This window comes from Trichoderma atroviride, chromosome 3 (genome assembly GCF_020647795.1).
Source record: "Trichoderma atroviride chromosome 3, complete sequence".
NCBI lineage: Eukaryota > Fungi > Ascomycota > Sordariomycetes > Hypocreales > Hypocreaceae > Trichoderma > Trichoderma atroviride.
This window is the reverse complement of record NC_089402.1, coordinates 3,102,163-3,129,234: the sequence shown is the minus strand read 5'-3', so window position 1 is coordinate 3,129,234 and position 27,072 is coordinate 3,102,163. Positions and strand designations below refer to the sequence as shown.

Genomic DNA, 27,072 nt, shown 5'->3' with positions numbered 1-27,072 from the left:
CTTCCAGGCGATAGGAGTCTTGAGGGCTTCAATGGGAGTCTCTTCCAAGAAGCCGGTCTGCACAAGAACTTTGATGAACTGGGGGGAAGCCCTGGTATCTCAGAGTACCGCGGACGATAGTCTCAGCCTCGGGAATGTTGTATCGTTCCTTGTAGGGAGTAGAATCACGGTTAGGGTAAGCGACGAAAGCATATCCTGGCATGATGAAGTAAGGCTTGGCAGTAGCCATGAGGTCCTTGGACGCAATGTCGACAATCTTGCCATTCTGGTAGACCTTGGCAGCGTTTCTCAAGGCGAGCAGCACACCGCGAGAGGACCAAGAGAATTTATAGCCCAAGGGGTTGTCCGAGGCTTCAGGAGCAGGCTGCCAAATTGTTAGTATATACGTCATTTGACAGCTGAGCAGCTTACTTACCAATCCGCCGCAATATGAGAGGAAGGAGAGGATCTTGCCGCCGGCTTGGTGGACTTCATCGATAGTCTTGACGGCATCTGAAATGGTCAGCACAAAGTGATGATTACTGGACCGAACGACTTACACAAGTGATCAATACCGGGATCTAAATAGGAAAGCATCATGGTCAGTTCAGAATCACAAGGGAATAGAGAAGAGGAAGAGTAAATACCAAGACCAATCTCGTTCATGACAGTGATTCCGGCATCCTTGGCCTTCTGGTCCAGCTCCATCATGGCAGGGGAAACGTAGCTCGTGGTCACGACATTCTTCTTCTGTCGAATCGCAGACTCGATGACGGTGGCATGGAAGGTGTATGGAATCAAGCTGATGACCAAGTCATGCTTGGCGACCTCGGCGTCCAGGGCCTTGGCATCGGTAACATCGAGCGAAATAGGTGTCGCGAGCTTCACGCCAGCGGAAAGGCCCTGGGCAGTCTGGAGGGTTCGGCATGCTGTTTACAATCAGTCAGCGTCTCGTAGCGGAGTAGGAAGAAAGACACAAGCTTACCAACAGTGACGGGGATGCCAGAGTCAGTCAACACGTCAAGTGTAGGCCCTGATTGATGCTATTAGCTTTGTTGCGCTCCATAGAGGATAAAGAGCTGCGTACGAGTGACGAAGCCCGCGCCGAGCATCAACACAGATCTAGCCGCCGCAATCTAGGTCAGCAGCGAATCAAAATTGTTCCCGAGATAATACGCACTGTTGCACCATTTTGAAATGCGATTGTCAGTTGTAGAAGCTTGTTGCGCGCCCAATTGACTGCTATAGAGGTGATAGCTGAGATGGAGTTTATATCAAGCAGAGCTCGAGTGCTAAATTTTGCGCTATAGCGATGTCGGAGCGCGGGGCAGAGTCACGCCGATGGGCCAAAGCCAATGACAGCATACAGTGCAGTCCCTCAACTCTTCGCACCAGCGCAGATTTTGTGTACTTTCTGACTAATCCTGGTAGCGAATCGATCCTCGAGAATTATGTGGAATATCACGATAAAGCTGCTGCGCTGGGACCATGTTCGATGCGATTGCAAGTCGATTTTCACATACAGTATTTGTAGCTTGTAGGGCGCATTGCATCATTAACTTTCTTGCTCATGGCGGGGTAGAGCTGCGGGGTGATGGCGGTTATCAAGATGCTTGTGAGAATTTACAGGCAGTGTCTCATACTATTATTGGTTGATAGTAAAAAATCCTCTTTGTATATCTCCGGTTTGTGGTAGCTGGTGTAGTCCGTTCTTACTCTATTCGACATGATTAGATACCTACTTGTATGGCAACAACGCAGTAAAAGCAGTGTCAAATCCGGCCAGATAGGTACATGTAGCTATCTCTCGGTTAGACAAGCCTCTCCTGTATCTTTAATGCCAAAAGAAAACTTGGCGCTGTTTTTATAATGAGCTTACCCAATTGAAGGAAATAGCCATATACCTATTAATCTATTGGGTAATTGAATGACAACACCAGTATAACGAGCTAGCCATTATTCCAAAAGCTAGCTGAAACATGTCACCAAAAGCAGGTATTCCGGGCGTGCGTTCTATGAGAGACTGGCGAGTACTCCAAGGGGCCACCTTGCGGGTTTCTCTCAAGCTCACATCAACCGTCATCCTGTTATCGCGAGGTCTTCGAGGTATTTTTCTAGCAAGATTGGGGTTGTGACGGGACTGATGCCGAATGTTCGCTACGTCCCTCCCAAGAATAGAAAAGAGCGCTCTACAGGTAAGAGAGAGAGAGAGAGATCAATGGATTCTGGCGAGGAGGGAGGAAAGCTGAGACGCAATCAACACTAGTAAACAATAATTTCGGTCGGTAGCTTGAGAAGCGGTGGAGTAGGCCCAGGCCTCAGCAAAGCAGAAACCAGTTAGCACTTCCTCATAGCACATAAAATCGAGTTCATGTTGGGGCCGCAATTGTAGATCAGATACGAAAGACGGCAAATACCCAAGTCCGTCTGCCTTATATAATCACCTAGCACCTTTTCCGCACGCTTCATCGAGCTTGCCAAAAAGAGTTCCAAGCTATCAATAGCGGGATCTATGGAGCAGGCAAGGCCGGCCCCGCTGCAGCATCGATATAAGAGACTACATGGAGGTATTAGCGGCTGTCTTGTTAGTCGGAGATCTTATGGGGAGCTTGGCAAAACGGAAGATCACAGAGACGAAACATACACTTGGGTAGTTAGAAATAAGCACTGTATAGCAATAATGCTGTGTGCTGGTGGTTATAGAGTTCCTTGCTCTCAACCTGCGCAGCTACCGACGTGCATGTAGGATAAACCTTTGTATAAGTTGACCATTCAGCTTCTTAGTTACCGACTCACTGGCTCACTGGTAGAGAATTTTCCATCACGACAGAGTACATAGTATATATGGGCAAATAAAGCTCAGAAGGCGGAGCTTGGAAAGTTTCTCAAAAAGGCAGAGTGAGTCATCAGTGAATAAAAGCGCCTCCTTCCTCTCGTTTAAAAGTAATCTAACTTTGAACACAACTTGGATCTCTCCGACAGATCTGTTTAGCCTTGGTATGTATATAATCATTCTATCGTCCGCATCGATACAACCTCAGGGCTTTGGGCGCAGACACTGGTGAAGTATATGCCACCGTGAGTAATTTTTCTCAAGACGAGAAAGAAGCTCCTTTCAAACGCGTACTCATGCTAACGTACACGGCAGAATTACCCGCATGGAACCAGATCGAAGTTCCGAACCAGGCCCTCAGGTCCATGACAAAGTTGTTGTTCTAAATAGCTTCCCTGGCACAGGAAAATTGACCATAGCGACCAAGATGAAGAGCTACTTTCCCGAGGATATAGTCCGTCTGATCGATAACCACCTGCTCATTGATCCAGCTTAGGCCATTTACCCTGGCAGGAGTGCAGCACACTGCGAGCTACGCCGAAAATTTCGCAAAGTTGCTTTCGACGCCATTCGGAAGATTGCACAAGAGGGCAAAACGGTCCTTATGACGACATGTCTTGTAGACAGTGAGGCAGACATCAGAACTTTTGAAGAGCATATATCCATAGTCCGCGACACGTGTATACCGATATATTGGCTCAATCTTGGATGCGACAGAGATGTTCTAGAAAAGCGCGTCATAAGTAAGGAACGGCGAGAAGGGGGCAAAAGCAAGTTGACAGATGCCAGCGTCCTGCGTCAGATAGTGGAGGATCATAAGCTTCTGAACCCACGTCCATATGACTATGAGCCTGTGAGGCTAATCGCCGAGTCGATGGATGTGAGTGGAAATGTAGAAGAATCAGTTCACCTAATATTACATATACTACAAAATCGCTATTGATACAAGAATCTGCTGTTTCACGTCAAATCCAAGGGTTTGCACAGGTCGCTATCTTGACATTTCTTCGTATTATTGCTAGCCTAGGCTAGACGACGTAAAAGACCAAAGCCCTGTGGGTATGCAGATGTTTAAACTGCCTACATGCAAGGTACCTTAGGTATGATGCTTAAGTCCTTGGGCTTATACAAGTAGTTGCCTGGAGCAGTTGATGTATCACTGCTGACTGTAAGTAAGAAACGCTAGGTATGTACCAGAGCTGGCCTTCAGAGGCGTCTAGATGATTCACTATCCGCCACGTGTTTGTGGAAAACTGGTCACCGGATCCATTCGTACCAACATACGTCAAGGCGGCTGCACAAAGAGGCTTAGCAGTGACCATGAGGTCTTCACGGCAACAATTGCCATGTGATTTTACATAGGATGCTCTACAAGTTCTGAACAGTTGTACTTCATTCAGCATTTATGCCACCATTCCTCACCTCTATCCACCCCACCTTTTATCAATAATGTCATACTTGTACAATAACGACAAAAGTTAATTTATCGTAGCGTATGGCGAACAAGAAGAAAAATGACAGCGGTGTCGGCTGAAATGGAGCCTGATAGCCCGATCAGCCGGGGTAGTTCTGAAGTATTGGTGGATCGCGTTCTCGTTGTAAAAAGCATGGCTCCCGAAGTGGCCTGATTTCTTCCCCACTACAGGTGCCAAATCGGAGGCGACATCCCCGATTTGGGAATCGAGCACAAGGCATATCCGAGAGAACCCCTATTATTACCGGGGTGGAAGTACCTAGCAGGGAAGTTTGCATCGGGCAAAAACGCACGATGCGATGGAGTACGAGGTAGACCGCGCTGCTGGGCTTTACCGCATGGCGGATTGCTAGGGCTATCCCGACGATTTGGAGCATGTGATTGTTCCAGCACCCTGACTAAGTCGAGTAGAAGAGGCAAAAAGTGGCGGATAAATAACGTTTACTATATATATTCTGCTGGAAGGTGGAGATTCGGACGAATAAGACCAGTCTGGACGTACTTGTACACGATGAAGTGTGGTAGACTCCATAATAATACTAGCTGTACATTAAGAAGGAGTTTCAGTCCCACCCGCCCTGGAGGAAAACGTAATAAGTGACAACCATTGCTCAGCTTTCTTCTTCGAAAATTTTCTCTCGTCATCTTTTATCCTTCTTACTTTCTCTTGAGTACCCTTATTCCCCTTCTCTCTACTGCCATATACCTTCTAATCACAGCATCAACTCTATCAACTCCCATATCTCTCTCATCATCTGAAGAAGGTGATATTATTACTTTTGTCCAAGCAACATCATCCGTTTTCACCCGAAACGCCTAAAAGAAAAAGCGAGAACAAAGGGGATCACGAGCAACAAAACGCGCACTTGCGAATCTGAGTCAACTTCGCCCATACGGCCTCCCGCATACCTACATATAGAGCAGAGTAGCCGCAACCAACTGCGCCTTGCTCTATATACTATACCAAAAGTCTACCATCCGCTCTTGAAAAAAAGGCAAAATGCGACTAACACGCGCCATTTCTCTCACCAACTTCATGGTCGCCACCTCCGCGCTCGGCTTCCAAGTGTTTGTGCTGTACCCTTGGCACAAAGAACTAGACGCCGGCTTCGAAGACCTCAAGAAGGAACATCTCAAGGTCCTCGATGTAGTCGGAAAGAACATCTCGGAACAGCAGCGAAAGACCTTTACCAGCAAGTTCAACGAGCTGAAGCAGGAAAGCGCTCGACGATGGTGGTGGATGTAAAATATATCTGTCCTTGAAATGGACACAGAGACCAGATTCTCCAAAGGAATCTTGCCATCTGATGGCGACGAGAAGAGCGAGCTCCCAGAGGCGTATGAGATACGTGAAGGAGCTCATCGATCTTACAGATCTACACTGATGAAACGATTTTGACCCCGAGCGACATTTTATAGATTTGTCAAGGCATCACATGCGTCTTGCTACAGCCATTTTCTGCGCCCTTTCTATTGAGTTATGTTTTCGGTATAGACTGATGTATAATAGTTTTTCAGTTATAGTGTTTATACAATTTTTTTTCTTTTTTTTTAGTAGGTATCATTTGCGCGCCTGTGCTGTCTCTATAAGCCTCAAATCTTTCGCGCGACTTCACTAACCTCCACAGATACTTTCTAAAGACATCTTTTCAGCTTGATGTACACACATTGGCCGGCTCAAAGGTCGTGTACAGTCCCTCATCCAAGAACTTAAATACGTGATGCCGTTTGCAATCTCTTCAGACTGAGCAAGACGTTTCATCGCTGTTTGGTGCATTCCCTGATCGATAAAGTATTGCAACTCTGGCCCCATAGTTCCCACAACGGGCGTCATGGTTACCCCAGGGCAAATAGCATTAATTCGTATATCCGCGAAGCGTATTGGTTCGCATCCTGTAACATGATTAACTAAAATGAGTTAAATTCTCAAGGCGTAGTTCTTGTAGAGACAAACTTGCGCTTTTTGTAAGGCCGATAATCCCATGTTTGCCTGCACAATGAGCCATGAATTAGTATGGCCTCGGATGTTATCATGGAGAGCTCAATAGGGCAAGATAAAGGCCTATACTTGTCACGTAGGCTGTTGTTGGAGGCAAGTCTCGCGAACCAAAGCTCCCCCAAATGGAAGACAAATTCACGCAAACCACGATTAATCGTTGTCTGGTTTGTCTCCCCTATGCGGGTGGGTGCGCACTCTAGCTGGATAGGCTCTTGTTGAAGCATTATTCTAATTTGCTCTCTTTGTGCAGTCCAAAGACTCGTTAGGTTAATGTCGAGAAGATTCCTGAAATCTTTCGTTGAGACAGATGTGCTTGGAGCTAAATGACCGGTAATGCCGATATTGTTTACAGCATGATCGATTTGGCCGAATTTTGAAAAGGCGGTTTCGACGGCTTTGATCGTCGAATCTTCATTAGCCGCATCTAATTCAATGGGCAATACTTCAAAAGTCGGATATGCCTCTTTCAGTTCTTTGGCCGTTTGCTTCAGCAAAGTCGCATTAACATCGGCAATGGCAAGTTTGGACTTCCATATTTTGCGAATGCAAAAGCGGTAGCCTTTCCGATTCTTGCACAAAGAAATTAGCCTCGAACGCTGGGTTAGGTAGTATACTTATATGATGAAGTACTACCTCGTGCTGCGCCGCTGATGAACGATGGGCCATGCAAGAAATGGGAAAACATTGTGAATATAGACGTATACTGTGGCCATAAGAGGATGGTACCAATCAGCTGTAAAAGGGACTCAGGATCCCACCAGAGCATTCAGAATGTTAACTACCTAGCCTGATGCTGTTAGGAAAAGACTGCATCTTATAATTCTGTGTAGAGCCAAGCGAATAATGCCTCTGCTCAAATAAAAATACGGAATACCGTACAGCGAATTAGGCAAGTGGTAAATCTTCTATTTTGTTGTTACATGCAGTCTACACCAAACACTCTCTTATCCGGGTACCGACATCACTCCACCGACGTGTGAGCGGATGACTTCCAATTCTAATCACGCAAGTATACGACTTTTCATGAACCGTCACTTCTACGGCTTCCCGAAAGGACTGCCTCTTGATAGCCTCACCAAGCCCACTTTCCTGAGTGGCTGTAACAGCGAGCCCCTATGGCAATGTAGCCCTTCTGGGAGGATCATCGGCGGTGAATTCTTTTTCTGCATTACGTACACGCTCAGAGGAAGAGTTGACTCAGTGAGAGGTGTTGTTGATGAAGAAGCCACGGTATAGGTATACATGTAGCGACGGATCTAATTGACTTGGCATGGTTAACTGGGGATACGATGTACAGGATACCAGAACAAGAAAACCCAGAGTAAAGTAGAAGGGTAAGAATCAATCACTTTTCCGGGCTTGCAAAGAGACACTGAGATTCAGTGATAAGTGTCTTACTGGCTATACTATCATCATCGTGCGAGCCAAAGTTCATGAGACTTTTCGGTCTCGGTCTGGTTTGATACGGATGGAGTAAGTGTTATCAACATATTAGATACACAAAAGGAAGGAAAAAGCTAATCCGATATCAAGGTTTCTACTAAATTATCAGTTCATTGCTGGCTGATCGCATCATCGGCTGGGACCCTGCGCCGATATCCAGAGGATTGGAAGTTTTGCACACTTCGCCTGTTTATTTTGGGGAAAAGTTATCCAACACCCCAATTTCATTATCCAGCACCCTAGCTGTAGCTTAACAATATGAAAGCTGTTAGTCCATGTATAAAAATATGCAACTGCTGGAAAACTTAAGTTGTGGCATTAGTAGCGTTACTAGCATTACTAACAGCAGTAGCAGCAGTAGCAGTAGCAGTAGTAGTAGAGATAGATAGTAAAGATACATGTAGTAGATGTAGTAGATGTAGTAGATGTAGTAGATGTAGTAGATGTAGTAGATGTAGCAGATATAGTAGATATAATAGCAGCGATAGCTGTGATAGCCTACACTATGGCTGGGGCGCCGGACAACAGAATTGGGGAGCTGGATAACTTTCCATAATTTGATGCAGTTAGATATGACTAAAGTATATTCTGGACAGCCATAAATTCAAGATACGCATCAACCTAATGGTATTTGCTCTCAGCTTACTGGCAGATGGCTGCACAGCCGTGGAATAGTTATAGTTTAGTCTGGTCACTACATGGGTAGATGGGTTTCAATTCACTGCGCATATATCAGAGCCATATGAAATGATAGAAATTTTTGTAAATGCAATTAATCATGCTTATTAAAAACAGAGAAACCTCATTAGCTTCGCAAGTTATCATGCTCCTGCCATTATGTTACAATCAACCTTGGTATATCCACTTCCCGCCATCAATGCATCAATCCCCAACAAATTTTCATAGCCGCATTATTTACAGATGATTCCATGCTTTTTTTTTCTTGTTCTTTTCCTTTTTTATACATGCTCTTCGTTAGATGACACCTTAGACATGCTCTTCGTGGGAGGGCACCTCGGGAGATGACAGGTCTTTGTTATACTGAGCCGCGGCCAAGGGACCATCGCTCTCCTGGTCCGCAATAGCATCAAGATCGACACCAGCCTTCTTGCGGATGTTCGCCATGTGTTCTGGAGGAGGCGGTACCCATTTCGTGCTCTTCCAGGGGAGGACGTGCTCGAGATACATGGTGTCGATCTCTTCGAGGGTGCGGCCTTGGCCTTCAATGACGAAGAAGTAGATGACGAGGGCACCCAGAAAGTTGCAGGCAGCGAAAACATAACCATATCTATAATAATAAAGTTAGAAAAATTATTCAATTGCTTATAGCTGTGAAATTTGAACATACCTGAAATCAATGGCCCCAGTGATGAAGGGGGTGAAGAAACCAATACAAAAGTTCCAGATCCAGTTGCTAGCGGTGGACAGAGCCATACCCTTGGCACGATAGCGCGAAGGGAAGATCTCAGCCTGGATAGTCCAAATCATAGGGCCCCAAGTAGTAGCAAAGCCAAGAATGAAGAGACAGGCGAAGACGATCAGAACAATGCCTGGCGTGGGAGTGGCGGCAGGATCAGTGAGGTTAAGCATGAAATGGCCAACTGATGCAAAGATCATGAAGCAGATAAACATCCAGATGGAACCGGCAATGAGAGACTTGCGACGACCAAAGTGCTCAACCATGTACAGACCAATAAAGGTGACGCCAAAGTTGATACTGTTAAGGATGATCTGGGTAACGAACGAGTTGATCTGCACCGACTTGAAGATGGTGGTACCGTAGTAGAAGAAGTAGTTGGCGCCAGTGAGTTGCTGCAGCATCTGAAGGGTCATGCCAAGAGCAATACGGTAGGCCATGCGGGGAGCCTTGAACATGGTAATGAACTCCTTGACGGGGCCATTCTTGATCTGGGATTCACCACGCAGCTTGCGCTCAATCTCAGTGATTTGAGTGTGAACAGCCCAGTGGTTTTCTGTGGCGCCAAATACTCGACAGATTGTCTGTTTAGCTCTTTCCTCATTGCCATGTCGGAAGTCGAATCGAGGAGTTTCGGGGAAAGCCAAGATACCAACTCCGAGGCCAATGGTCCAAAGCCAACCAAGACCAATGACGATACGCCAACTTCCAGAGTTGTCAGCCTGGTGCTTGACAGTTCCGTAGTTGAAGCAAGCAGCCAGCCAGATACCCATGGTGATGAAAAGCTGATAGGCGCAGACCATGGCTCCACGAATCCAAGCAGGTGCTGTCTCAGCTTGGTACATGGGTACAAGTAAACTGAGTGCTCCCACACCCAATCCGGAAACAAAACGGCCAATCATGAGCTGGTACCAGGCTGAAACGGAAGCAATCTGGATTACAAACCCGATTGATACGATAAGTGCCCAAAAGGAGATTGATGGTTTTCTTCCGAATTTATCGGCTACAGGAGCAGCGACTAAAGCACCAAAAAGTGTACCTATCGGTAGTCGTTAGTAACAACAAACAAACAAACACGAATGAACAAACAAACCTATTGACAGCAAGGCAACAATGAGACCTGCCCTAACATTGCTGAAGTATTTCGTGCCATCGGAATGTGTCAATCCAAAGCGGTCCAGGAAGTCGGGCATCTCCAGGAATCCGGAAATCTGACCGGTGTCATATCCGAAGATGAGACCACCAAAAGAGACGAGACAACCCATTGCCAATGAACGCCCTGTTACACGTGGCAAAGGGGAATAATCTAGGCCAGAAACCGAGGGTCGACCAAAGCTGGGGTCGTGCTTCTCTGAGGAGGGATCATGTTGATCAAAGTAGATGGTCATGAAACCACCCTTTCTGCGACCCATTGTGAAAGATTTTTATATGTATATCAATGCCCTTGAATGGCAAGTAATAATAGTGTTGTACTCTGCTTGGGTTTGCGGTGGTATAGTTGTGGTGAGTTGTGGAGAGGTTGTGGTGTAGTTGAGGTGTGGTTGAGGTGTGGTTGAGGTGTGGTGGAGGTGTGGTTGTAAGTCTACTATGAGGAGGACCTAGAGATAACCAACTATCTCTAAATTCCTTAGCAGCTATGAGGTAGTAGTGATGCTGTGTGTTTATTTACTCCAATAGTCCTATATCAAGCCCGATCGTCGAGGGGGGGAAGCATTGGGGTATATATGTTCTCCAACACGACGAAGGGGGCCGCCACCAAACACCGTTTCGTTGCTATGACCTAATCACCACAAACACCCACACCATATGGTCACGATCTCAAAAGGAATCGTGGGACCCCGGCCCAAGCCCGGCCGTTTGGTGGGTGGCCTTGCAAGCATCTCCAAAGCAGGCTCTAGCCCCGGACGAGAGAAGAGAGAGAGAGAGGCAGAAAAAAGTCTGCCCACCCCACAGGTTTCCCAGGGCTCGGGGAAAACCCCCAGCTTTGCGCCTAAAACCCATGGGGATAGAAACGCAGGTCAGGTGTGATTGACAGAAGCTGAGGCCCGAATTGGGGTGACAAACCGCCCACCATACCGAGATTCTCCATGGCACAAATCGGTCCTACTCTCCAGACTTTCTCCATTGCCCCTTCTCCATAACAAGATGTGGAGAGACCCGGAGAAGCACGACAGAAGAGAAACACAAAACGAGAAGCATTGGGCGCCCGGTCCCGTGATTCCATTGGCCGGCGGACGCCCCGAGAAATGAAGCGGCTGGAGGCGAATCACAGCGAGACTGTCGCAAACTGACCGAGGAGGCTCCACCGGCATGAGGAGATGTCCACTGGGCAAAGCTTCTTTCTCAATGCCTTGGCTTTTGGAATTGCTGCTTGTTTAGGACTCGTTCGGCATTTTCGGGATCCAGTTTTTCTCTTTTTTTTTCCTTCTTTTTTTCTTTTGTCTTCTTCTTTTGCGAAACATGCGTATGATTCAGCAAACGCCGCATTGTAGATCCCCCCTTATCAGAGAGCATCATGCTTACTTGGTAACGGCACGATCCCCACGCATTACGCGCATGCCCAAATAAAACCGCATTGACGCCGATGCGAATCAATTGCATGGGCTTTATCACGATCACCAACGCAATTAAAAATTCCAAGGAATCAACTAATACAAACACAGCGGCCAAGGCAGGTTCGCCGTTCAACCTCCAATTCCTTTCATTTCTCTTCTGACGCCGCTTTCCGTGTCTCATGACGTAGTGCCCGCGCCGTCGAGTCGATACCGGAAAAAGCGGGGCTGCTAGCACATGTACCGAAAATTCCGGGCTTTTTTTTTCTCTTGTCAAGGGTTGGACAAAAAAAGGGCATACGAGTTTATAGTGGCAGAACCGGCGATTTTTTTCGGCACTTCCCAACTTATGACGTTTGTCCTCCCTAGCTAGCTGCGGCAGTTTTCCGCCTTTGCCCAGGCTGGGCTTAATTGACACATTTGACAGGGGGGGAGCGAAAACAAGAAATTGCAGTAGCAGCTATCTTGGAACCAGGGCGTGGCTATTAGGAAGCAGTCCCCAAAGAGGCAGAACTGTTTGACTGCTTAATTGCTGAGCATTGACTGACAAAGCCCCCCAAAAGCTCATGATCAAGACAACTTCGGCGAACAACCCAGAGTAAGAAAAAAAAACGACAGAAAAGAGAAAAAAATTCGAGTCAGCAGGTATCCTCCTTTTCGGTCCTTTACCGTGTACAACTGCAAAATACGCGGCTTCTCGGAGCCCGCAGCGGTCCCCATGACCCCTTGATGGAGGAACTCGCACTGAAAATCTCATTGATCCACGGGTTTTCCGCGTAGAGGCTGATTCAGCGGGCGTATTCCTTCTCTGCGTATTTTCGCTCTTCTCTCTGTTTCCCTGGTGCAATTTGCTAAGCATCGTACAATCCAACCCCCTCTGCGTGACAACCAATGGCTCAATCGGGCCAATGACCACCAGATCGAGCCTCTGGCCACCACCACCATCACCGTCCATCCGGCCTCTTCGGAACAAGGTTCAGCGGTCCAGCGGCCTCTTTTTCTTATTCTGCCTTCTCCAGATTCTGCGACCCTCCATCACACGACCCAGCACGAATAAGATGGCAGGGCGGTGACATGACACTGGCAGATCCCGTAGTAGCCATCTCCAGTTTATTTGGAAACCATCGCCTACCCCCGAAGAAGGGCCAGAGTTTCAACCCGTCTTTGTCGCCTCCACATTCTGCTTCCCTTTCGCCATCCAATGTGATTCGATCTCCCCAGCTACACAAAGTTCCTTCTCTTCGTTCTGTCGTCTCATTTGCTGTCGGATTTTCCTACAGCCAGCCACGCACGTGCTGAGTTGCCCGTGAGGCTGGCGCCCATTTTCCACAGATCGACGCACGCTCGCCTCTCGTGGCAGCCACTGCTGCAAGCAACTCTGCCCCAGGCCCGGCCATGGCCGGATTCTCCAATTTCTCCAAATCTTGTTCCAACTTCTTAAAAAGCCACAGCAACTTGATCAGGACGATCGTGTCTTGATTGTCGATTCGCAGCCACGCAACATTCTCTCCTAGGAAACAGTCCACACCCATTTCAAGCAAGAATAGACTTTATACTTTGTCCTATTTTTTAACGCTAAATGAAAAACAAAACGCTATTCTTTCCCGGCCGACAAGAATCTTGATTGAACGTCAGGTTTGGCCAAGATGGCCCTCAGCCCCTTTTGCTCTGCCATTTTTCCCCATCCACAGTAACTCTTCAGCCCCAAGTTATTGCTATCCTCCATACGCCACGCGCCTCTTTTCGTCTATTAACCATTCTATACATCTTTCTGCTGTCTCTCTCTCATCTCCAAAGTGTAGTCGTTAGAAATACCCAATACATTACAAAAAAAAAAAAAAAAAAAAAAAAAAAAACACACATCACGAAGCTGTACATGTTCTTCACAGCCTGTAATAAATAACAAACAATGGGAAACTGGGGGAGGTGATACGCGTGTCTCATAGCTCCTCTTCGGGAATGTGTCCCTCCACAGTACTCAGAGCTGCTAGGTTCACCTCTCCCACGCGCTCGAGGCTGGCTGGGTCGCCAGCTCCAGCTAGCAATCCCACACACTCGATAACGTCTTCGGGCTCCAGGAGATGCCATTTGGCCAAGGTCACCTTGGTGCTTGCCCCCACAGTCACCGTAAAGACGTGCTGATCGTCCAGAACGGTGCCTGAAGCCCCGTTAAGGCTGCGGAACATGTCCTCATCTGTAAAATCGTCTCCGGAGCAGAGAGCAAACTCAATCTTTCCGGGGTGTGGGTCTTTGTCTGTCGGTGCAGCTCCCGGGTTGTGATATGTGGCCACCAGCCGTTTGGCGATCTCGCCCTTGTTGATAAAGGTCGGGCGTACCTCAATGTTAGCCTTGCCAGGCATCACCTCGACCTCCCATCTCTGGCCCACCCCGCTTTCCAGTTCCTTGTGGCACTCGCGTGACATGTGCATCCCCTGCTCAGGCTCGGCAAGTCGGTAGTGCCATGTCAGGGCGCAGCGCTTTCGTTCTATGAAGGATCCTAGAAATGGTCAAGTCAGCTTCTGTTGATGGCAAAAAGGGAGTAAGTGGGGAGGGGCAGAAACACCGCCGGTCTACTGCTATAAAGATGTACGCGATAGGCGGCGATGTAATCTGTCCACCCCATGGGGAGCTTGCTTGCTCTGGAGGGCACTAACCTGGAACCCGGTCTGTATACTTCTGGAAAACCTCCATGACTTCTGCTTGCCAGCCCATGTCAAACTTCTCTGCCAAGTTGATCCACTCCTCGCTGCCAGGATCCCTCATGAAGCTACCGTGCTCGGCAGAGAATCCGATTTGAGAAATGTGTCCCAGATGCTGCTGAAGGAACTCTTGATCTCGGCCCGAGATGATCCAGACGGCATTCCTAGAATCCGCCGCAAGCGACTTCAAGTAGCGAATGATGCGTTCTGACGGGACCGCCGCGCTCGGCTCACGTACAATCGGAGTGAGGGTTCCGTCGTAATCAAACATAAACAGTCGCTTCTTTGCCGCGCGATAACGGGATAGCAGGAGAGCTCGATCAAGCAAGGGCGTCGAGTTGGCCGAGTTGCTTTCGCCCAGCGCAGTATGCACCTTGCGAACAAACTTGCTGATCCATGACTGGACGTTTTGTGTCGTGACATGATCGTAGAGGCTAGCCTGCATCTTAGTGCGCTCCTCGCTGGGCATGGTCAGAGCCGTGTTGATCTTTTCCGCCACCCCGGTGATGTCCCAGGGGTTGATGTGAATTGCATCGCGGAGACTACCGGCTGTGCCACTAAACTCTGACAGGATAAGAGGGCCATTGTTATCCTTTTGGCAAATGATGTACTCGAGGCTCGTCGTGTTCATGCCATCTCGTACCGATGTGATGAGGCCAATGTCTGCTGCCCGAAGCAAAGCAAAGTACTCGGCCTGGTTGAGGTACTGAGGGTAGTGCTGTACAGGCGAGAACCCGAGGCTGCCATATTCACCGTTGATCTTGATGATGAGCTCATTGACTCGGCTGGCAACCTTGTTGTCCGGATCGTCCTTTTCGACCGCCACGCTAGTGGGCGACGTCACCTGGATCAAAACCACCTTTTCTCTCCAGTGGGGGTACATTTCCAAGAATCGCTCAAATGCTTGAAGCTTTTGGGCGACACCTCTAACGCTGTCCAGCCGGTCTCGTCCGACAATAATCTTCTTGCCTTCATACATCTTCAGTAGCGCCGCATGCTTCGCGTTCACTTCATCTGCCCAAGCAGCCGTCGCCACCTTGGCAGCATCAATGCCGATGGGGAATACGCCGACTTGCACCCTGGTGCCGTACGCATCGATGCCGAGAGTATCGGATGGGAAGCCAAGGATGCGAGTGCAGCAGCTGAGGAAGTGCCGGGAGTAGCTGTATGACTGGAAGCCCACGAGATTGGAGCCGAGGATGCCCTCAAGCACCTCTTTCCGGCGAGGCAAGCATCGGAGGAACTCGCTGCTGGGAAAGGGGGAATGCAAGAAGAAGGATATGTACATGTTCGGGACACGCTGGCGCAGCATGCTGGGCAGCAGCAAGAGATAGTAATCGTGAACAATGACTACGTCGCCTGGCTTGTAACTCTCAATAATCTTGTTGGCAAACTTCTGGTTCATGCGGTAGTAATCGGCCCACTGGGCGCGCTCTTTGCGACCATCCGTAGGCTCGTGCTGCTTGTAGTGGAAAAGCGTGTAGAGGTCATGCTCAGCGTATCGCCGCCATCGGGCCTGGTCCTTGAGCATGATGCCATCGTCGGTAGCCTCGCTCTCATCAGCAAGCCAAACAGGCACTGTGCGGATCGTCTTGCTATGGGACAGCTGCTGCTCCAACCGAGTCTGGTCCGCCTTTGGTATCCAAAGGCCATCAACAGGGGGGGGGCGTAGGCAGTCGTGTTGTGGCATCAATCGGCACGGGGGCCGACAGCGCATTCACCGATGTGACGGCTGTGACCGTGGCCGAGGGAGTATCCGGAGGAGAGAGCGGGTCGTCGTCGGGATTTCCAATCTCGCCTGTCCAGGCGACCACGGTGTGAGTCCACGGCGTCGCATCGGAGGAAAGATAGGCAAAGGAATCGATGAGGGCGGACTGGCCACGGCGGGGCTTGAGGTCCTGCGTAGCGAAGCTGGTCAGTATCACGCATTTTGGAAGCAGCGGCAAAAGAGGTGCCAGTGGCACAGGCGAGGGCCAGAACACGGCAACAGACGGGCGCGTGCTCCTGTGCGCCGACAATCGCATGTCCGGCGCAGCAGAGCGTCAGGCCACGCCTCACGGCATCCATCTTGGCACCCGTCCCCGTCGCAGCAGCAGATTCCTCCGCCAGAAGAAACTCACCCAGGCGCCGCCCTTGTGGTATGTCACGGCATGCGGGATGTTGAATGTCGCGGAGATGATGTTTCCGGTCAGGGAGAGCTCGGGATTGGCGGCGCGAATCTCGGACAGAGACTCACGGCGCGCCATTATGCCGTTGCGCGCGCAGACAGCTCGAGGACGGGATGGAGTTTCGCAGCGATCGGTGCTCGTTCGATGTCTTGATGTCTTGACGAGGTCTGGAGGAGGGGGAGGGGTACAAGTCAGCAGCTGGCAAACTGGCGGCAGCGGGTGTTAGGCAGCAGGTATCTTTACTTTAGTGCTAGACGCCGTTGAGACTTTGGTGCTAATTGCCTTGGAAGTCTAGTGAAGCTCAGGCTTTCTTGGTGGCGGGGTGCGCACTTCAAGCGCCTCGGTACCTTCTATTGCAGGTCGAGAGATGGCCTGAAAGGGGTCTGGTGTCTCTGTGAAGGAAGAGTCGCCAACGCAAAAATGCCAGCAACGGGTTCAAATTCAAGTCCACGGCTGGTGACTGCGCAGATCGCAAAGCGGGAGAGCAGGATGAAGAGCAGGAACAAGAGCAGGAAGGAAGAAGAATGGCACTGGGCTGGAAAAGAAAAAGGTGTGGCTTCATACTAATACTACTCGCGACTGCTAGGGGCGACGGAAGCGTTCATCTCCTTTCCATCGATTCACAACGACTGGTGACGGCCGCCCTATCGGGAGCTCCAGCAGCGGGTCGTGGTCCCTGGTCGCTCGAAGCTTGTTCTACGGATTTCTGGCGTTGTTAGCATTTGACTGGGCCTATTGCCGTGTGTAGGTAGGTACAAAGTATCATTCAAGCATCCGGGATACGGAGCGTTGCAAGGTTTATGGCGTGCCATTGGCCAGCATCGAGGCCGGGATTGGCACAACCAACGCCGCCCAGATTCTCACAACCTCAGCCCGCACACAACCACCACCAGACACTCACACCCAACTAAGTAGATACCACTCTGTTTAATCACATCGCGGCCAGAAATTCACTCAAAGAGGCTCCTTCAACAACACCCCTCGGCCCGAATAAAGTCTAGGCATTTGCCTGGAGGTGCAGTCCCTGCGCTTGCCTGCAGACATCTGGCCATGTCGATTTAGCCTTTCAGCTCTCCGAGTTGCGAGAAGCTTTCTCGGGCTCAAGACAAATGCTGGTAACTTTTTGGCTTACGAAATGCTAATCAAACGCACCTCTCCAGCAGCCTGGGCAGTGGTCTAGTGGACCAGCACTAAGCAGTTCCAGCGCAAGCGTCTCGGAGAGTCGACTACGGGCCAGGCTCATGACAGCTCGTGAAGCTGAGCTGCACTTATACAAAGACCCAGAGAACACGTATTAGCGAGGCTGTGACTGGGTCCCCGGCGGAGATACTCCGTATGGAGCAGATGGGCGGGGGAAGCGGCCATTGTCTGTTCCCCCAGGCTGGTAAACACCACCCCTTTTTCTCCTCGTGGATGGGAAAAAGGAAAAAAGGAGCTTGCTCAGGAGAAATCGGTCCTGGCGATATATTTAGCACCTGCTCGTGCTCATACATACATCCGCTATCTAAAATGAGCGGCGGTGAACGAGCATGTGACGGGCCATGAGGATTACTTTTAAAATGAGTCCTTCCAGCTTCCGGGTTTAGGAGCTGAGTCTCTTGGAGGCTGGACAGTAATGGCATGCGTGACATGTTGCGGGCGGATATTTGGCACCGGCTCGGCATAGTGCCAATTTGCCCAGCTGCACTACCACCTCGAGAAAACTCTGAATTAGAAGCATGCAGGCTATATTACTCCGTACCTGTCATCCATTTCCAGCGCTACTGCTGTTGCTTTGTCCCTGGCAGCCGTGCGGGAAAAAATGCGCTGCTAATGACGCAGCAACTTACCCACAGGCTGTCATTGGGGCAGAATATCAATGTCCAACTACCAACAAGGCGCACGTTTAGATTCTCTGGCTTGTTCTTTCATTATGTATCTGTCGTTGGCCTATCCCCATACTAATAGCTACTATCACAGCTATCATTAGTTTTTAGCAGCTCAAGCCACGTGAAACTTTCCACAACCCGCAAAATCCATGGAATATTTTCACATGCTTTTCTGAGGCGCTACCAAATGCTACCCACTTCATCCCGCAAAGATGTGGATGCGAGTGACTTTTGTCGGCCACACACAGGCCAAGGAGGAAAAAATGTCGCGCGTCATGATTGCGAAAGCCAGGATTGGCCAGCATCTTGCGGCTGTCGATTCACGCAGAAACAGATCTGCGGATAGCCGAAACTTCTTGGCTTGAGCACTGAGACACGATGGTCCAGCCTGGTTTCGAAAACGAGGCTAGCGAATCGCGTGTTGGGCGGCTACGTCAACCTTACGCGTACATTTCAAGAATATCGACGACATCGCCAGTTGGTTCAATGCGTCAAATCATACTAAAGGCATGATGCCATATGCGTAGCTAAATGGATCTGGTACTGCACCTTGTGATAGAATCGTAGGTGCATGATTGATAGGTTCCCATGCTATTTTGGTTCTACGCTTTGTGGAATCTCATGTAGGGCAGCCGCTGTAGCTTGCAAATGTAGATTGTCGTATAGTTGAACGGCACACTTAGAAAATATCAGTTCAACCAATGGCCAAGAACGAACTGAACTGATGAAATGCAAATAGAAGAAATATCTAATCTGCCATTATACAGAGTATGAAGCACCTGAATGGCATCTTGCAAACGAAGATAATGGAAGACGCCTACCCTATACCGCACGCCGTTTGCACATTAGTCACGTGACACATATCGATTCCTTCCGCAATCTTTTTCTCGCTTCCTCTCGGTATCGGCGTCACCTCGCTTCAACATCCCACAACATCCGGGAATCCGCCGACAATCAGCCATCGCGAGAACTGACCTCGCACATCGCTCCAACCGCCATGTCGGCATCTCCACCACCGTCGCCGTCGCAGCACGCAACGGCCCACGCCTACGCCAGCAACGGCCTGGAGATCCTGCAGGCTGCCAGCGACGCTGCCCAGGCCATCCAGAACCACCATCCGCTCCAGAATGCCGCCGCCGAAGCCGTTGCCCAGTCTCATGCCGTCGGGGTGCCCATCGCCCCGGCGCCAGAGCTGCGGATGCCCTCGCCCCAGCTCCAGCAGCAGCATCTCGTTGCTGGGCCCGGGGGCGTCATGAGAGACCCGACCATCAACCCCAAGCTGACGCGACTCCGACGCGCCTGCGACATGTGCAGCATGCGCAAGGTGAAATGCGACGACGCCAACATGCCCTGCCGCCCTTGTCGCGAGCTGGGCGTTGACTGCACCTTCAACCGAGAAACCAAGCGACGCGGGCCGCCAAACAAACACGCCGAGGCGGCTAAAGCGGCTAAGAGATCTCGCATTGACACAGCGGTGGTGCCTCCTGGGTTCCCATCGTCTCCGTCGCCTCAGAATGCTGCCAAGACGCTCATGACCATATCGACGGATGGCGTGCTGGATGCAGAGGCGATTGCGCCAATGCCCGTGCTGGAGCTTCTCGTGGACGACTTCTTTACATATATCCATCCGCTTGCTCCGTTTCCTCACGAGCCAACATTCCGTCAGTCTTTTGCGAACCGAGAGGATCGAACGAAACCTGAGTTCCTGGGACTGTTGGCCAGTATGATTGGTGCCTTGGTCGCATCATTTCCACGGAGCGCCAGGGAACACCTCAAGGCTCAGCATAGCACGCATCTCTTCCCCAAGGCTATAGTCATGATTGAAAAATGCCGCGACATTGCCCTCCTCACACGCGGAAGCAGATGGGTGCTGAAACAACCAAAAACACTGGATGATGCTGCTACCAGCTACTTTCTCGGGTTGGCGTCTGGCTATACTCTGCAATGGAATGCATCTCGTCAATTCATGGCTGAGACTTTGACACTCCTGCGAGAGCTCGGCTTCAGCAGACCTAAACATCCTGGAGAACTTCCTACTTTTGGGAGTGACAACTTTGCTCCTGATCCGATGCCATTCAATCATGTCAAGGACCAGATTGGCAAGCGCATCTTCTGGTGCCTACTGTTGGGCGTTCGGTAAGTCGTTTTTCATCATATTGGAAACCAATTGGCCGCTAACTTCCTCCAGCTCCTTTTCCCAGCTCGGCGCCTCTCACACAGACATTGTCATTGCTCCATCAACACCCAATCTCCCCTACCCCGCTTATCCTGAGAATGTTGATGACATTTGTGTTCTTGCAAATGAAATTATTCACCAAGCGGAGGGCAGTGTTACGCTTCTCACAGGCTTTCGATTCGGTATCGACATCTACACTACCATGAATGGCGTCGTCAGCTTGGAGTTGGCGTATGGCATGAGCACTCTCCCCTGGGCTGACCAAAGACTTCTTCTTAGAGATGGTCTTTTGGCTGCAAAGAGCATCATCGATAATCTGCCCCCAGAGCTCCAGCTGGGCAACCCTGCAGACGAATCAAATCCACTGGCTGCCATGGAAGAATCCGGCCTTCAGTATGTCCCACCTGTATGGCCAAACACGCAGCCACCACACGATGTGCGCAACATCATCAAGAACCAGCCCATGAGGCGTCGACAGCTCCAATACGAGATTCAGAAAGCCAATATCTTTGTCTCACAACTCGCCACGCGATCGTACTTTGTGGAGCTATACTTCAACCTAAGAGACGTTCACCTCAGCGAGCAGCAGCAAACCCTTGAAGTTGAGAATACGAGCGAAGAGGAAAACGTCATTCAGAATGCAGACGACAAAGAGATTTTGGAGTTCATGTCTGCTGAGAGAGAAATCATTGTCCAAAACCTCTTGACAGTGCTGGGATCCATCTCACAGCGAAATCTCGAGCCAAACGGAGGGTCTCTCATCAACAAAATCCGCCAGGTCGCTTCTACCCTGCTGAATGATGCTCCCGAAAGGAAAGGCCCGTTTGCCATCAAATCAGAGGAGGCGTTGGCACAACTACTTGACATATTGGTGAAACTTGAAAAGACAGGCCCTGTTGGAGAGACGATGACTGCGGAGGATGAAGAGGAAGAACTGAGACACTGGGCTGATTTGAGGGAGTATCAGCTGCGTTTCGCTGCCAATGGAGGGTTTGCTGGCGACTTGTAAGATTTTATGGTTTCTAATTATGGGTCATCTCCATCTCCTCCTCTGCCTCATGAGCCATCGACTGACTGGGCAGCATCACGAAATGCGTATCATTGCCTTATATCCACCACCCCATATCCTTGATACTATGTAACAATATCCGGAGTTGAGCAAAAGTTATGTTCGAAATAAAAAACAATATGTTCGAAATAAAAAATAAGGCATGGCCATAATACTAATAGGAATGATATTTACTTTGCTCTCTTTCGTGTGTGGTCCCTATTGCATCATCTACTCTAAGCCTTGGCTCAGCCCAGCCTAGCCCTCACTCGTAGGACATACTCTCTACTTCGCATGCTACGGAACCTCGTGTATACATGGGGGTTTAAATGTACCTTTTCTCAGTCACGGAATGTAGTAAACAGCGATAGTGTACCGGTTCTGCGGTAACCAAGATTTATCTCAGCCGAGGCACCTTCATCGAAGCTCTCGGCATCGATCTATACGATACGGGAACTCAACTTGGCAATGCCAGGGACATTCTCACCCAGAATGCTCCATAACCCGCGGAACGTACACGAAAGGAGGCGGGTCGAGTACCTATCAGTTGTGGTCCAAGGCATGGCCTACCTATGAGAAATCCAATCTATTCTCCAGAATTCACACCCTCTTCTTCGGGTCACCGAATGACTTCGGCAGCCAACACTCTTTGCGCGCGATTCAAGTCAAACTTCGAGTGCCTCCTCGACGTCGCGCAATCAGGGGCGCTGGATCATGGCGTCACGGTCAGGACCAGTGCCGATGTACTTGATCTGCTCAACTTTAGTAACTGCAGTGCAGGTCAGTATGCGCGCGCACCTACCTTGACTCCGACAAACTTCTCAATGTACTGCTGGTGGTTAGCGCTACTGTTGGTTATGCTAGCCCTGGTGAATATGCTCACCTCGACGTAATCGCGGGCCTCTTTTGGGAGATCGTCGTAGGTCCTCGCGTTAGTGGTCGGCTTTTGCCAGCCTGGCATCTCGTGGTAAACCACCTCAGCTTGGTTCAGGATGTTAAGATCCGCAGGGTAAGAGTCCAGTTCCTGTCCAAGCGGTCAGCATCTCCACAATCCATCATGACCTCTTTGATCACTGACCTCCCCGCCGATCGTGTAAGCGATGGCGATCTTGATCGTTTCGAAAGTATCCAACACGTCGAGCTGCAGAATGTTAGAGCATTTCGACGTGTATCACAAGCATGCCATGGGTAGTGTCTACCTTTGTGAGATTCAGGCTGGTGTAGTAGTTGATCGAGTTACTGTATTTGACAACAACAAGGTCTGTGTGTAGGTGTTAGCTGTATTTTATACTACTCAAGGTTTCAAGTTTATGCATACCGAGCCTGAAAACGGTCAGTAAGTTTGTCAGCAGCTAAGAGCCATGATGAAAACTCACCATCCACATCGGCGTCTGCGCCTAGTCGACGTTCCCTAAGTCTTGTCAGCGGTAAAAGCTCGACCTCCAGGGCGCTTATAGCCTCACCCATTCGCGTCCAATCTCCTGGAGCTTGGTACCAATCCTGAGATTGTCAGTCAAATTCAGAGTGGGTTCAAGCTGGCAATTAAGACGCACTCTTCGGTATCTTCGGTCTTGAAGGCCCCTGCCCCGACACGGGTGGTGTCTGTCGCCAGTCAGCAGTGATTAACGACCTTGGAGTAATCGACATACAAGCCTTGACCACTCCAACCGTCTCTGTAATGTTCTTTGGGTTCAGTGTGAGTCCGCCAATAATACCAGCAAGCGTAGTGCTTGAAGAGGTGACAAACTATGGTTAAACCATGAGCACAAGTGTAAACTGAAAGGCCAAGTTGACGGAGACTTACTGGGTAAGAGCCATAATCAGCATCTAACATCAGTGCCTGTTCAATTGGGAACAAGCACAAGCACGAAGTCTCAGAACCCTCTTCCTTCACAGGACACTATATCCTGCCCCGAGCTAAGGATGCTTGTGGGACAAGGGAAGAGGATTGTGAGACCACGGGCATGGCGCTCGTCCCACCAATGACTTAGTACTACTCGTTGAGTCTTGGGATGAGAACCTTACGTTTGCGCCTTCGATGACAATATTCGCATTGCTCTCCTGTGCGGATCTCATGAAGGACACGCCGTCCACAACGTACTTCGGCAGCGTCTCCCTATACTCGTTGAAACGAGCCAGCTCGGCTTCGATGTCGTATTCGAACAGTTCTCCGAAGCGCTTTTGATAGCCATCAGCTAAGCGCCTCACCTTCTGCTCGAAGAGGTCCGGATAGAAAACGTCCGTCATTTTGATGCCAGTCCGCTGGGAAAGTTAGCGCACAGTCCGCTTCTTTGTCATAGTCGACCATCTCTTACCGCTCTGCTTGTCTGATAGCATGGACCGATGCCTATGGCGGGTGTTAGACCTCGTTGCTTACACAGCGTCGCTAGCACGACGATGACCGATCTTGCCCCAGCTATTGAGATTTGGCAAGGCTTGCAACCAAGTGACAGAAACGGAAAGATTATCCGGCATGGAATCCTGGGGGTAGCGTACCGCGTCTCGTTGTTCCAATAGCTGCGTCTGGGGTAGACATTAGCTGCTGTTCTTCAACAACAACGTTGGAAAATATGAGACGAACCTCCAAGCTCCCTCTCCTCGAGGCCATCCACTGCTACGTGCAGGTCCAGGAGGACATTGACCCTGTCAGAAACAAGGATCCGATCATGTACCGCAGATAGGCCCTTGGCCTCTAGTTCGGCGAGCTCGCTGAAAAAGCTTGGGACGTGGAAGACTACGCCGGAACCGATGAAATTCAAGCTATGGTACTTGTCAGCCTCGCCGTTACCATCTTGGATAATCTTTATCCTTGACGAACCATGTTGGGTTGATCAGCCCAGAGGGCAAGAGGTGAAAGCTGCCTCTCTGTTAGCACCACCCAGTCCTTTTACGTGTGCTGGTCCTCACCTATACGACACTCCATTTACACTTTGCACCTATTAGCAACACAGGATATATGTATATATATCGATCGATAGAAAACATTCGACCAACCGCACGAGATGCCCAGCGTTATTTCCACCCTTGACGCTGATTAGTCTTGGAGATTGATGAAAGCCGTTGGCCGACCAGATTCTGCCTGCGTCGTGCTTACCGCGGCTCGGGCACAGAGTTGCGCCTCCTGGCACTGTCCATCGACCAATTTGCCCTTCTGAGTACGCAATATCGTTAGTGCTTGGGTGTGATCGGCTGTGTGTGGTTATGCCTGAATACTCACGCCTTCGTCGCCTGCAGAAGTCCTGGTCAGTATAACGAGCTGGAACCGACATCGGCTGGGTGCAGGTAAGAGAGAGGAACATACCCCACTGGGCCCCAAGAATGACGGTGATAGTCATGATGCGCAGAGTTTATTGCCGTCGTTGTGAATGCAGAGAAGAAAAAAGACTCGATCCGGGCAAAGTAACAAGGCACGGCTGCTCGAAAGGCGACATAGTGAGTTAAAGCCGCCTGGCGCGATTTAGCGGGCAGCCTGTCGCTGTAAAATTACATGCGATAGGCGGCGATGCACTGCATGGCGGGGTACTTGCATGCGCTACGCCTCCATCCCACCATCAAGCACCTGCGGCAGGGGTTGCAATTTCTACGGCCAATTACAGCGAGGAATAATCCCCGAAGGATCTGACCTAAGCGTATGCGGCGACGTTGATGGCAGAAGCATTTATACACGATAACCGCCTCTCACAATAAAAAGAGAGAAGCAAAAAAAACAAAAACATACAACAGCCGGTGTTCGCTGATGGTCACCCACTCAACTACTAATCTGCCGGTTAATGGCTTGTCTATGGGGGAGCAGACGGGACCCCGAATTTTCCACTACCTATGGTCGTATGTGACTGGTGATGGCTTCAGTTTACTTATAACCGGTTGTTGCTAAGAGATTCTTAACTGACACGAAATGCGACAACAGAGATTGAAGTAGATGATTGAATTATTATTTGGGCTATGAGACGAAAAAATGTTAGGAAACCATTGGTTCTAGCAGCTGGAGCGGCATTCCCCTTGGAAATCTGCCGGTTAGTGGCATGTGTATGGGAGAGCAGACGGGGCCTTATCTTCCCAGGCATGGTGGTTTCGACTTCAGAGGGCCGTACGTGAGCTAAATTAGCTCAACCTAGTAGTAATGAGTGGTCAACTGTTATCCAAGGCATTGGCGCAACAGGCTGGGCAATACCACCATTTATCATACTAGCTGCGCAATACCATCTTGAGAATCGGTACCGAGAGTGATCTTCCGGTTGATTTGCGTATTGCAACAACAAATAATGGCTGGACAACAGATGAGGTCGATTTAGATTGGATAAAGCATTTTGACTACCATTCAGCCTCTCGTACGAAAGACATATATCGAATGCTAATCCTTGATGGCCATGAGAGTTACCACCCAAATCTTTTTAGTTTTACTGCAAGGAGTATATGATTATTACAAGTTATATGTCTCCTTTTCCTCTTATCTACTTTAACTACTAGATGTCGGCTGTTTTGGACCATTAAAGCGGTTATATGGTTGGCGAATTGGGAACTTAATGCATACGCATATTACACATATTGCCAAGCCCGAGTTTCTTTCCGCCTTTCGTACAGCCCTTTTCACTTAAATTACTTAAAAAAACACATCTAAGGAGGATTTTCAGGGACTGGTATATTGCCGCTTAATCCTCAGAGACTTCTTACAAAGCTCGACGTGCTATTACGAACACCAACACCTCCAGAGACTTTGCCTATAGTTACGTAGCCTTGGGTCTCAAAACACCGCAGAATGCGTACGAGGTTGGCTTACAATCAGAGAATATAAAAGCTCGCACCTCTTTTCATGAAAACAGCTCTCCAAGCTCAATAGTAGCTGCTATCGACCAATTTACGAAGGGGGTAACTTATTATGCACTAAGCGGCTCTTCTATCCGCAGAGGTCTCTACACTCCGTATAGCAAATGAAGAATTAAGCGAACGCCGCAAATCAAGTCTAAAAAAAAACATGTAGGGCTTGGAAGTTCTATTAATATTCAAGGGCTTGATTTATTAAATCAGAAGGATGTTAATGAGCAGATAATGGTGGAAGAACGCAAGAGTAGCGGGCAAGGAAGACGAGGTCATGTAAAGGCTCAGCGCTGTAGAAATTGCGGCAATCATGGTCATAATGTAGGAAGTTGCAGAGATAATACAGAAGTATCTAATTTAATCAGTTTTGGATACTATTATAGTAGATATATTATCTTGGTAGTAGTTAAATTGAATGTTCAATGGATAGGTATTATGTGATGAAAGGACTCCGCTCGGTGGTGGGGCACGTTATACTAGTAACATGTTGTGTCGTGACACTCCTCATCATACCTGATATCAGCTCTTCAGGGTAATAAATTAAAGTTGGATTTATATGAATAAATGGTAGAGAGTAATTGCCGGGTAGAAAAGGGCATTA

The 27,072-nt window shown here is 49.3% G+C and overlaps 10 protein-coding genes across 11 annotated transcripts; 5 read left to right on the top strand and 5 right to left on the bottom strand.

The window, feature by feature from the left end:
- Window positions 1–28: 28 nt before the first annotated feature.
- Window positions 29–1,170, bottom strand: TrAtP1_006292 (uncharacterized protein; the record flags this gene model as incomplete). The annotated part of the gene is made up of 7 exons (XM_014082917.2): window positions 29–364; window positions 416–492; window positions 540–560; window positions 627–908; window positions 965–1,012; window positions 1,067–1,101; window positions 1,160–1,170. The coding sequence occupies 7 exons, from the start codon at window positions 1,168–1,170 to the stop codon at window positions 29–31; spliced, it is 810 nt and encodes a 269-aa protein (XP_013938392.2).
- A 1,614-nt stretch (window positions 1,171–2,784) lies between these two features.
- TrAtP1_006291 (uncharacterized protein) lies at window positions 2,785–3,745 on the top strand. 2 transcript variants are annotated; one of them, XM_066113056.1, is made up of 3 exons: window positions 2,785–2,877; window positions 2,962–2,976; window positions 3,128–3,745. In XM_066113056.1, the coding sequence occupies exon 3, from the start codon at window positions 3,138–3,140 to the stop codon at window positions 3,306–3,308; it is 171 nt and encodes a 56-aa protein (XP_065969142.1). In that variant the 5' UTR covers window positions 2,785–2,877; window positions 2,962–2,976; window positions 3,128–3,137; the 3' UTR covers window positions 3,309–3,745. The 2 variants fall into 2 exon arrangements, with proteins under 2 accessions (XP_065969142.1, XP_065969141.1); XM_066113055.1 differs by having other exon boundaries at window positions 2,785–3,057.
- A 518-nt stretch (window positions 3,746–4,263) lies between these two features.
- On the top strand, window positions 4,264–5,840 carry TrAtP1_006290 (uncharacterized protein). Its single transcript, XM_014082915.2, has one exon. The coding sequence runs from the start codon at window positions 5,287–5,289 to the stop codon at window positions 5,530–5,532; it is 246 nt and encodes an 81-aa protein (XP_013938390.1). The 5' UTR covers window positions 4,264–5,286; the 3' UTR covers window positions 5,533–5,840.
- Window positions 5,841–6,142: 302 nt separating this feature from the next.
- On the bottom strand, window positions 6,143–6,951 carry TrAtP1_006289 (uncharacterized protein; the record flags this gene model as incomplete). The annotated part of the gene is made up of 4 exons (XM_066113054.1): window positions 6,143–6,179; window positions 6,241–6,276; window positions 6,355–6,854; window positions 6,919–6,951. 4 exons carry the CDS (start codon window positions 6,949–6,951, stop codon window positions 6,143–6,145), a joined length of 606 nt encoding a protein of 201 aa, XP_065969140.1.
- Window positions 6,952–8,485: 1,534 nt separating this feature from the next.
- TrAtP1_006288 (uncharacterized protein) lies at window positions 8,486–10,818 on the bottom strand. Its single transcript, XM_014082914.2, has 3 exons — window positions 10,239–10,818; window positions 9,077–10,184; window positions 8,486–9,016 (listed from the first exon to the last, which is right to left on the bottom strand). Exons 1-3 carry the CDS (start codon window positions 10,555–10,557, stop codon window positions 8,716–8,718), a joined length of 1,728 nt encoding a protein of 575 aa, XP_013938389.2. The 5' UTR covers window positions 10,558–10,818; the 3' UTR covers window positions 8,486–8,715.
- Window positions 10,819–10,951: 133 nt separating this feature from the next.
- Window positions 10,952–13,600, top strand: TrAtP1_006287 (uncharacterized protein; the record flags this gene model as incomplete). The annotated part of the gene is made up of 2 exons (XM_066113053.1): window positions 10,952–11,162; window positions 13,587–13,600. The coding sequence occupies 2 exons, from the start codon at window positions 10,952–10,954 to the stop codon at window positions 13,598–13,600; spliced, it is 225 nt and encodes a 74-aa protein (XP_065969139.1).
- A 37-nt stretch (window positions 13,601–13,637) lies between these two features.
- Window positions 13,638–16,113, bottom strand: TrAtP1_006286 (uncharacterized protein; the record flags this gene model as incomplete). The annotated part of the gene is made up of 2 exons (XM_014082912.2): window positions 13,638–14,194; window positions 14,352–16,113. The coding sequence occupies 2 exons, from the start codon at window positions 16,111–16,113 to the stop codon at window positions 13,638–13,640; spliced, it is 2,319 nt and encodes a 772-aa protein (XP_013938387.2).
- A 2,531-nt stretch (window positions 16,114–18,644) lies between these two features.
- On the top strand, window positions 18,645–18,797 carry TrAtP1_006285 (uncharacterized protein; the record flags this gene model as incomplete). Its single annotated transcript, XM_066113052.1, has 1 exon — window positions 18,645–18,797. The coding sequence occupies one exon, from the start codon at window positions 18,645–18,647 to the stop codon at window positions 18,795–18,797; it is 153 nt and encodes a 50-aa protein (XP_065969138.1).
- A 562-nt stretch (window positions 18,798–19,359) lies between these two features.
- Window positions 19,360–21,857, top strand: TrAtP1_013349 (uncharacterized protein). The gene is made up of 2 exons (XM_014082911.2): window positions 19,360–20,568; window positions 20,621–21,857. Exons 1-2 carry the CDS (start codon window positions 19,430–19,432, stop codon window positions 21,615–21,617), a joined length of 2,136 nt encoding a protein of 711 aa, XP_013938386.2. The 5' UTR covers window positions 19,360–19,429; the 3' UTR covers window positions 21,618–21,857.
- Window positions 21,838–25,187, bottom strand: TrAtP1_006284 (uncharacterized protein). Its single transcript, XM_066113051.1, has 21 exons — window positions 24,958–25,187; window positions 24,874–24,884; window positions 24,751–24,807; window positions 24,651–24,679; window positions 24,564–24,584; window positions 24,475–24,513; window positions 24,238–24,416; window positions 24,153–24,179; window positions 23,972–24,003; window positions 23,682–23,918; window positions 23,461–23,496; window positions 23,306–23,402; window positions 23,210–23,258; window positions 23,120–23,156; window positions 23,033–23,067; window positions 22,975–22,979; window positions 22,856–22,917; window positions 22,735–22,797; window positions 22,540–22,680; window positions 22,459–22,485; window positions 21,838–22,408 (listed from the first exon to the last, which is right to left on the bottom strand). The coding sequence occupies exons 1-21, from the start codon at window positions 24,989–24,991 to the stop codon at window positions 22,355–22,357; spliced, it is 1,272 nt and encodes a 423-aa protein (XP_065969137.1). The 5' UTR covers window positions 24,992–25,187; the 3' UTR covers window positions 21,838–22,354.
- Window positions 25,188–27,072: the final 1,885 nt, after the last annotated feature.

Excerpts from the sequence above, each read along its gene's own strand:
- TrAtP1_006290 (XM_014082915.2), top strand. The coding sequence starts at position 5,287 with ATGCGACTAACACGCGCCATTTCTCTCACCAACTTCATGGTCGCCACC.
- TrAtP1_006288 (XM_014082914.2), bottom strand. The coding sequence starts at position 10,557 with ATGGGTCGCAGAAAGGGTGGTTTCATGACCATCTACTTTGATCAACAT. Across the intron at positions 10,185-10,238 it reads TGTTGCCTTGCTGTCAATAG|GTACACTTTTTGGTGCTTTA; the intron begins GTTTGTTTGTTC and ends GACTACCGATAG. Across the intron at positions 9,017-9,076 it reads ACTGGGGCCATTGATTTCAG|ATATGGTTATGTTTTCGCTG; the intron begins GTATGTTCAAAT and ends TTATTATTATAG.
- TrAtP1_013349 (XM_014082911.2), top strand. The coding sequence starts at position 19,430 with ATGTCGGCATCTCCACCACCGTCGCCGTCGCAGCACGCAACGGCCCAC. Across the intron at positions 20,569-20,620 it reads TGCCTACTGTTGGGCGTTCG|CTCCTTTTCCCAGCTCGGCG; the intron begins GTAAGTCGTTTT and ends AACTTCCTCCAG.
- TrAtP1_006284 (XM_066113051.1), bottom strand. The coding sequence starts at position 24,991 with ATGACTATCACCGTCATTCTTGGGGCCCAGTGGG. Across the intron at positions 23,068-23,119 it reads AGGAGATTGGACGCGAATGG|GGAACGTCGACTAGGCGCAG; the intron begins GTGAGGCTATAA and ends GACAAGACTTAG. Across the intron at positions 22,681-22,734 it reads CTTACACGATCGGCGGGGAG|GAACTGGACTCTTACCCTGC; the intron begins GTCAGTGATCAA and ends CCGCTTGGACAG.